Below are 9997 nucleotides of genomic sequence, written 5' to 3' on the forward strand. Positions count from 1 at the left end.
TGGAGTAAAGGATACTCGGGGGAGATCTCCTCGTTCTTGACAACTCCCTGAAGGGAGGTTGGAGCCATGTAGGGGTCAGTCTCCCAAGGAACAAGTGACAGGACAAGAGGAAACAGTCTCAAGTTGTTGTTCCCTGAAAGGGTTGTCAGGGCCTGGCCCAGGCTGCCCAGGGCAGTGGTGGAATCCCCGAGGGGTTTCAAAGCCATGGAGATGTGGTGCTGAGGGACATGGTTTAGTGGTGACCTTAGCAGTGCTGGTTTAATGGTTGCACTTGATGGTCTTAAAGGTATTTTCCAATCTAAAAGATCCTTTGAATTTTTACGAAGTATTGGCATTGCTTTGTGAGTGGTGTTTTGTGTGTTACTGTATGGTTTGAAGAGAAAAGATGAGGGATAGAAAAAATGAGGAGACACATCTATGTAAATATAACCTAGGGAAACTGGGAGCATGTTGCCATCAAACAACAATTACATAAACAGGAAGGAGCAGTCCAGTATAAGTCTTGTAAGTTTGGGTTGTCTGGACCCAAAATGGGAGGAGGACGGGTTCTAAAAAAAACTTTCCTTTACACATTAGAACTCCAAAAAGTAGTTAAAGATGAAAAGACATTATGTCCAAATAGTAATCAACTAGCATACCTACCTTGAACTTTTTGATTTCTGTTTAAAAAGAGATTTTAAGACTTCCTTGAAACAGACCCTGATCAGAGGATTAAAATAGTTGAACCAGTAGAGGTATAAAGTTTATGGGAAAAATAGCTCAAAGTTTTGAAAGCCCAGTTTCCTTGATTTATTCAACTTTGATACTAGAAATCAAGGCGTGTGTAGACAGGGTGTGTTGCATAGATTTTAGTGGGCAAGGATCTTCTCTGCATTAGAGCAATTTAACTCAGTAAAATAGAGTGTAATAGCACTAGCCATTGTCGTTTTTTTTTTTTTTTTTTTTTTTTTTTTTTTCTCTTATAATTTTTTTTCCTTCTTTTTTTTGTTTTTTTTTTTTTTTTTTTTTTTTTTGTTCCTCTACATAATATCTGTCCTACTCTTCATTTTGGAACTTTAACAGTAAATCTGGTTCTGGAAGACTACTTAGTTCAAGTGGCCTTTGATAAAGCTTTTAAATTTTTTGTTACATCATATTCGGTCTTACCAGATGTACCAGGAAATTTCACATATTCTTTAGGGATGTTTTGATACATCTATCATAACTGCATGTCTGCAAAGATTTGTCTACAATCAAATATACTCTTGATACAAGTGGTATGCTATGTATTTGCGTACAGTGAAACATCAAGAAAAATTCAGACTGCCTAACAAGATCTCAATAAATCATTTATATCCTACCCTGCACCCCTTCTTCCAACTCTCTTATGAAACATGCCTGGAATTAGTGTATAATCTAGTTGATACTTGATGTACTGTGATGTAACATTTATTTTATTTTGTTCTTTGAGGTACCTCTTATTCTGGCTATGAAGCTGCAGTGTATTCAGCTGCGTCGTCTTATTACCAGCAGCAGCAGCAGCAACAGCAACAGGCAGTGCCAGGCAGTGGTGGCAGCAGCTGCTGCAGCTGCTGCAACAGCTGCTTGGACAGGAACCACCTTTACTAAAAAGGCACCATTCCAAAATAAGCAAGTGAAACCAAAGCAACCTCCCAAACTGCCCCAGATCCACTACTGTGATGTTTGTAAGATCAGCTGTGCTGGACCACAGGTACCTGTATTATGTAGTATTCTGCTATACGTTTTAGTCATATTTTTGTCAGCTAAAAAAATTATTCCTTTAAGAATATTTGTTAATTCTTTAAAGACCTGATTGAATACTTTTTTTACTAAAGCAATAATTATATGAAAATGCATGTTATTGTAGAAAGAGGTCCTATGAGAAAACAAAAAGATATGTCCCCATAGCTTGCACAGAGAAGCTTCAGCTGTGCTTTGGACTCCAGAAGTATTCCGAACTTTGAATTTGATTTGGTTTTTTTTTAGCATAGCAAACTTCTTAGAAAATACTTATTTCTAAATTTCATGAATGGTAAGCCTGAAAACATTTTTCATTGTATTCCACTATCTCAGTTTAGTTTCACGGTGAGTACAAGTGCATAAAAAGTAGATCATAGAATCCTTTAGGTTGGAAGGGACCTTCAAGATCATCAAGTCCAACCATTGAGCCATTAGGGCTCCAAAGTCCTCTGCTAAAACAGATCAGAATCTGTCAGGGTTGGAAGGGACCACAAGGATCCCCCAGTTCCAACCCCTCTGCCATGAGCAGGGACACCTCACACTAGATCAGGCTGTCTAGAGCCTCATCCAGCCTGGCCTTAAAGACCCCCAGGGATGGGGCCTCAACCACCTCCCTGGGCAACCCCTTCCAGGGTCTCACCACTCTCATGGTGAAGAACTTCTTTATCACATCCAGCCTGAATCTACCCATTTCCAGCTTTGCCCCATTCCCCCTAGTCCTGTCGTTACTTGAGTGGTTTGTGTGTGTTTTTGGCAAAACAGTTCTTACTCTTTAGGTAAATTTGTCATTGTTTCCCACCTTGTCTGCTCTATAGATTGCCAGTGTTGGTATAGGAACAAATAACAACTTCTGCATTTCATTTTCAGCGTGGCTTTATTTATGCACTCCCTTCTTTTGAAATAGTTTTTTTTCTGTTCTCTGGATACATTTAATAACTGTGGTCTTGTAGTTTGAGGCAAATTCAAAATCAAGAAGAATTAAATGCTATGCAGGAAACTGCAACTGAGATGCTGTTTTCTGATCTTATTGAGCTTTCAATGGTAATAGCTGTTGACGAATACTTGGTTGAGGAAGTGAGAAGGTAGAGGAGAAAAGACCATATTGTATTACCTAAAAGTGGAATCCTGGTGGAAGAAAATTTCTTGGTCTTAGAAGTGGCCTGCTGATGCCTTAGAGCATGTCATATGGAAGAAATGTTCAGTGTCAGAAGTATTTCTCATACAAAGTGTGTGTTTTATGCTATATTCTATATTAATGTATTCACATGAACTATGAATGAGCAGTCCAAAGTGTTTATTTTGTGTGTGTGTTATTTATTTAAACAGACTTATAAAGAACACTTAGAAGGCCAGAAACACAAAAAGAAAGAAGCAACATTAAAAGCTTCCCAGAACACAAATAACAGCAGCACTTCTACTCGTGGAACTCAGAATCAGTTGCGCTGTGAGCTTTGTGATGTGTCTTGTACAGGAGCAGATGCTTATGCTGCCCATATCCGTGGAGCCAAGCATCAGAAAGTAAGAACTTTCTCTTGTCCTTATACGAGTCGGTTGTATATTTCTTCCCATCATTTTTTTTTATCTTAAGAGAGGAGAAAATATGCAGAAACAATGTAATTCAAATTATTTTCTTTAAAGATGTTTAGTTCTGCTTTTTGCTTCAAGCTTATATTTAAGCTCACTATTAGAAGGGTCTTGTTGGGAGAAAGGGAGGAAAAAATATTGTCATGACATCAATGAAAAGAGGATGCATTTGGGACAGTATGTAAATTTTAGGAAGAAAGCATAGAGTAAGATGGAGAAAAGAATCAATGAGGACATGCAGTAGCATGCTTGTGCCCCTGAAGTGCTGGGGTTTAAACGCCCAGCCCTGAATTAGAGTTGGCATATGGATGATGTCCACAACCAGGCAAGAAAGACCCTCCTAATTGGTTTTCACCCAGGGTCTGGTCCATCTTGGATGGGAGCTGATTAGGAGATCACCACCAGGTGCTTCCACCTTCAACATGAACTTGGAGGCAGGGCAAGAAGCCATCTCTATAAGACCTGACTCTGTTGTAGAGTTGGGAGATTTGTTTATGTAGTGGGTGTGTTGTGTGGACATTCTGGTTGAAAGGGCTCTCTTGACTCTTTGTGGCAAGTGGAGTTTCCCAAGATGGTGGGATAAGGTCATGAGTCTCTCTCTGGGAAACTTCTACATAATTGGACTTGTTGCCTGGCTAATTACATCTCCAAGGGCATGGTTCCTGAGTCAGCTTACTTCCTTCTTCACATAATGTGCAGTGTGTGAGTACATTGACTTGTTCATCCCTCTGGATCTCTGGTGTGCAATGTGGTAGCAGAGGGAGCAGTTTGGCTTCTGGTCTGCCTGTTAATAATAATATAATTCTCTATCAGGCAAGTGGTCAGCAGAGGAGCCCCCTAACTCTTTTCAAGACTTATCGTTTTTATTTGTCTGATGCTATGAAGCTCTGTGTGCTTTGAAACACTTTAGTCAGTTCCAAGAGACAAGACTGTTATATGTCGCTTTTTGGTATTTCTTGCAAAGAAAATCAGTGAGCAAGGAACAGCGTCCTGTAGTAGACTTTATAATGAGCGTGTTTGGAAGAGTTTTGATAAGCATGCTTTCCCTGGGTACAGTTAGGTGGACATTCTGGAATAAAGACTGTGGGTTGTGCTGTGAACCCATGTGACCTGTGTTTTAAATTTGGCCATTCAATAGTAAATGTAATGGCAGTGTACAATGTGTATTTAGATATTACATATTTTCCTCATAACTCTGGAAAGATTAATGTTAGTAGCAGATAGAGTGTTAATATTCAACTTTTATGGCTCTTTATAGCTCAGAACACTGTACAAAGTGGCATCAGTAGCATCATTCTTATTAACATAAAGAAATAAATCTCATAGCAAACTGTCGGGAAGGAGCTCCGGAGGGAAGAGATGCACTCCAGGGGCTCGGCAGTCAAATCCCTTTATTGCAAAGTTTTACAGCCTTTTATAGTAGACAAGAGACAGCCCCCCGAACCCCACAGGTTAACAAGCCTGTTCACACGCCTAAGCTGAGCTACAGATTGGATAATAATCACTGTCCACACTCTGTCCGTGTGCCCTGTCAGTCCTGGCATAGCTCAGAGTTGTTGTGAGAAAGTTTGTCAATGTTTACATACTTGTCCAGGCGAGCAGCCAATAGAATCCACTAACTATAAACATTTGCTATTTGATAGATGCTTTTGTGAATTTTCTCAGGCTTACAAGAATCTCACTGTCTGCACTGAATGCTCAGCAAAACATGCCATCCTGCTCTGCAAATTACGATTCCACAGCAAACTCAAAAACAATATTCCAAATTACTTTTGTTAGTACAAGAACAAATTATAATTTAAATAGACTTGCCTAGTGTTTGTTCTCTACTAAATGAATTTGAGCCGTTAAATTTTTGGGTTATGTCCAGTAACTCTATATGCAGTATGGTATATACTTGGTTGTCACTTTCTTTTCCTCATAGATAGTTGCTAACTAATACTAATTTAGGTTGTCATCAGTGTAAAAAGGAGATCTCAAAAGACAATTTCTTTGGTACACTGAAGAATCCTGTGCGTTCTACTAGAAAAAAGGCAATTTTTAAGAGTTGCTTGAACTTAAATTTATAGTATTATGTGACATTAATATGTCTGTATTCTGATGGGGACCATGCTTAAACCCAAAAAAGCTAAGATGTGTATGTATACAGTTGTGTGCATATCACAATTTTGTACATGTGCTCGTATTAAAGGTGTGTCTAGCAGGTTTTTTTTATTGCTGGTTTCAAACCTAGCCTTTAGTTTTTATTCTGCATGTTTTGTTCTTATGGACTGCATGCATTGCTTCTTCAGGTGATGGTCAGCTGTCACCAAAAAGAAGTATTACTCTATCTTAAGCATGTTGTGAAAAGGCTTCTGCTTATTACTTCTTAGAATAAGCATGTACCTCTTCATTGTCTACGAGATACTAAAGAGTTCTGAAATATGCCTCTTGCATTCTCCTTAACTGTCTTTATGTGCTTTAAAAAACAAACAAAAACAAAACCAACCAAAAAAAAAAAAAAAAAAACCAAAACCCAGCCACAACCTTTTGTCTAAGGAATAGCTTCAGTTTTTCTAGGTTACCTGGGAAGTCTTTCAATATAAATACTCTTAAAATTTAGTGATCAAAGGAGACAGTGTTTTTGAATCTGAACTAATTTGGTTCAAAATAATAATTGTAAATAAACATTATTTAATTCTATGTACTACAGTTTTTGGAGGGAGAATAAAAAGCAAGCAGGCAACAAACCAGTCATGTTAAAACAGTTTGAGCAAAATGTTTCCTTGAGTTTTACTGGCTTTTCAGTTTATTTGCTTTCTGTTCTCATCTACAAAGATTTTGGAGTAAATGTCTGAATTTCTAATGGAAATAAGCAATCTGAGATAACTATTTCCTTGTTACAGATGACAAGAATTTTTTATGTCTTTTTCCCTCCCAAGATATTTTTTTGTGAAGAAGTAATAATTTTTTTTTTGTCATATTGATGTTTCTGATAAAGCTTCCATAACCTATAACAAGTTTGGTGTGTGTTTTTTTCCTTTATAGCTGTCCCAGGGAGATAATATGAATTTCTCTTCATATTTACAGGTAGTAAAGTTGCACACAAAACTTGGCAAGCCCATTCCTTCAACTGAACCAAATGTGGTTACCCAAGCTACTTCCTCATCATCCACATCTGCTTCCAAGCTAACTGCCTCTGTTTCAAATATAGCAACTAGCAGCAGTACTGCTGCATCCTCTGCAGTGAAAATTCTTACTCCCACAGCAAATACACCACTTAATACAGTGTCCAACAAAACATCTTCAACCGCTGCTAATATAGCTGTAAAGAAAATATCTGCACCAAAAATAAACTTTGTTGGCAAGTACAGAAGTCAGTCTTTATTTTGAAATCTAATCTATTCTGTGTTTGGGTTTTTTTGGGGTTTTTTTTGTTTTTTTTTTTAAAGGTCTTAGTGCAACAAATACATTTGTATTTAGTTTACACAGAGTTACTCATGCATAAAGTTTAAGAGAATTACTGATAGGTGAAAATAAGAATGTATATAAAAGTTTTGCTTCACAGTTTATGGTGTTTTCTGCCCTGTTGTCTCTGACCTCTCTTTGGAGGCTTCTCCCACCTTCATAAGAAGCCTCCCACCTTTGTTTTATTATGTAGTAGCTGTTGGAGTATTGCAGTTTATAGTCCAGTTAGTCTTAATTTCAGTTTACAGTCTGGGCTGTTAAGGTAACCTGCAATAGGATGGCAGTTGATAACTGGGCAACTGAAACATCCTTGCAACACTGGGGAGATCTAACAGTGGAAACTTCTGAATTAAGCTATGACAGGCATTTAGAGGTAGGAAGCAGTTGTTCAACAATAAGCTATCCTGCTCTTGAAGGAAAGATCTATGCAGTTGCAACATTGAGAGTATACTACATTTTTTTTGTGCAAGCATTATAAGGTTTAGAAGTACTTTTTTGGATCCATTTACAAAAAAAAAAAAAAAAGAAAAAAAAAAAAAAAAAAAAACAAAACACTAAAAACCACCACAAACAATGAACCAAAGGTATTAAAATATATTTGATGAGTTGTTCCAGTTCAGTCCCATCTATTTTGAAAAAGCATGAAAATGAATAATGAAAATTTCAACTATATAAACCAAAAATTTTTCTTGTTAAAATAAACTGTTTAAATAACTTTTTGTTAAACTTTTTTTAAAAAAAAAAAAAGTTAATTATATTAAAGTTAGTTAAAATTTAAGCATATTTTAAGACTACTAATAATGCTTTGGCCAGAACATCAATACTTGCAAATAGGCTTCAGTTTGCACATCGTATGTAGTCATTTTCTTGTATTATGAAAGTTAACAATTGAACTTGTTTGGTTTGTAGGTGGTAATAAGCTTCAGACAACAGGATGTAAGCTGGAAGAAATGAAATCAAATGAAAGCGTTAAAACAACGACTGCTGCTACAGTACAAACACAGGAAGTAAAAACAGACACAGCAGCTGAACCAGTGACTCCTACGACTCTTGCTGCTTTGCAAAGTGATGTACAGCCAGTGGGCCATGACTATGTGGAGGAGGTATTGATAGGAAAATGTGGATTATTTTTAAACTGTTGTATTGAAAATTTACTCAACGTGAAACAATCACAGAATGGCTGAGGTTGGAAGGGACATCTGGAGGTTATCAGGGGTACAATCCTCCTCAAGCAGGGCCACCTAGAGCCAGTAGTTCAGGACTGTGTCCAGATTTTTAATATCTTCAAGGAGGGCACCACTGAAAAAAAAACTTGGCTCTGTTCTCTCTACACCCTCTGGGTATTTAGATACATTAATAAGATCCCCTCTTAGGCTTCTCTTCTCCAGGCTAAACAGCTCCAAGTGTCTCAGCCTTTCCTCATAGTAGAAAAGCTCCAGTCGTCATTTTTGTGGCCTTTCGTTGGAGTCTCTCTGGTAGTTCACTGTCTCTCTTGTACTGGGGAGCCCAGAACTGGACACAGGATTCTAGATCTGGCCTCACCAGTGCTGAGAGGAAGTGCTCCCTCAACCTGCTGGCGATACTTTGCCTAACACAGCCCAGGATCCTGTTCACCTTTGCTGCAAGGGTGCACTGTTGGCTCAAGTTCAACTTGGTGTTTGCCAGGACCTCTCAGGTCCTCTTCTGCTAAGCTGATTTCCAGTTGGGTGGCCTCCAGCATATATTTGTTCATGGAGTTGTTTCTCCCCAGATGCTGGACTTTGCACTTCCCCTTGTTGAACTTCACAAGGTTCCAGTCAGCCCATTTCTCCAGACTGTTGAGATTTTTGTCAGGCCTTACTGAAGTCCAGGTAGACAATATCCTCTGCTCCTCCCCTCATCTACCGGGTTGGTCATTTCATCACAGAAGTATATCAAGTTGATCAAACATGACTTCCCCTTGGTGAACTCGTGCTGACTACTGATGATGATTTTCTTGTTCTACATGTGCCTGGAAATGGTTTCCAGGATTATCTGTTCCATCACCTTCCTAGGGATCAGGGTGAGTTTGACTGGCCTGTAATCCCCTGCGCCCTCCTTGAAGATAAGAGTGACAAAACATTGAACCTGCAAAGGCTTGTGCATGTTTCTTTTGAGCTCAGTGAGGTGTTCTTTGTGTGGGTGGCATGAGATATGTGGATGAAGTCCGATGTAAATTTTTTCATTATTTGCAGGTTTGTAATTATTAAACTCGATATATTCAAACACTAGTTAAAGCTGTGTACTCTTTGGAAAGGAAGTACTTAATTCTTTGTTGACTATTGAACATAACGGTCTGTCAGAATTGAAAGTTCTATTTTGCATTTTCAGATACTATGTGAGCTTCTTATCATGTTTTGAGATGGGTAGACAATCTAAATCACTGACAATGGATGATAATTTTTACATCAGCTTTTTTTTTTTTTTTTTTAGAAAAACAAACCAACAAAAAACCCCACAACTGTGAAACCCGATGTGTTATGTTATAACTTTATTTTCCAGGTAAGAAATGATGAAGGAAAGGTGATCCGGTTTCACTGTAAACTTTGTGAATGCAGTTTTAATGATCCTAATGCCAAGGAGATGCACTTAAAAGGGAGGCGGCACAGGCTTCAGTATAAGGTTGGTAGAAACACTGTTTCTTCTATCTGAAAATTGACCAGATGTTATCTGACCAATTACATACTTACACTTAAACTAGTCAAAAGTAGGTACTCTGAGTAAACAGCCTATAAAAAAAGCTAGAGAAATATATTTCTCCAGGAGTATAGTCTTGTAGGAGTAAGTAGTAATGCAGACTGGGAAACTACATTTTGGTTTGTTTTTGTTTTAAACATTTTGAACATTGCTTTCAGGCAACTTGTGCAATATTAAAATATTGTACAACATATGCAAGCAACAGTAGGTGCTTTATGTTGTTTACCATCATTTCCACATACTATAAAATAGTAGTGCTTAATGTTTTTGGCAGGACAAACCACGTGTAAAACCTTTGTGAAGACATTTGAGAAACAAGTGTTGCAGACTTGACTCATGAATGGAGAGACACCTATACTTGACATATGGTGTTGAAATGCTGGGGTTTGAACCCCAAGCCCCCAAATTAAGGTTGACATATGGGTGATTCCCACAGCCCTTCATAAAGAGGTGGTGAGTTTGCCTTATAGCTTCCCCCCAGGGTGCGGCTGGCCCTGCAGGGAGAGCCATA

General features: G+C 38.2%; 1 protein-coding gene across 1 annotated transcript in view; it reads left to right on the plus strand.

Annotated features, from left to right (window-relative positions):
• Positions 1–1450: 1450 nt before the first annotated feature.
• Positions 1451–9997, plus strand: part of LOC103772829 (zinc finger RNA-binding protein-like) — a gene marked incomplete at its 5' end in the record, with an annotated part of 10160 nt that continues 1613 nt past the window's right edge. The window contains 6 exon segments of the mRNA XM_008940172.1: positions 1451–1536; positions 1538–1711; positions 3067–3258; positions 6394–6667; positions 7681–7874; positions 9292–9411. Coding sequence (XP_008938420.1) covers positions 1451–1536; positions 1538–1711; positions 3067–3258; positions 6394–6667; positions 7681–7874; positions 9292–9411 — 1040 coding nt within the window.

The sequence above is a fragment of the Merops nubicus genome, unplaced genomic scaffold, assembly GCF_000691845.1.
Source record: "Merops nubicus isolate BGI_N331 unplaced genomic scaffold, ASM69184v1 scaffold23665, whole genome shotgun sequence".
NCBI classification, from domain to species: Eukaryota; Metazoa; Chordata; class Aves; order Coraciiformes; family Meropidae; genus Merops; species Merops nubicus.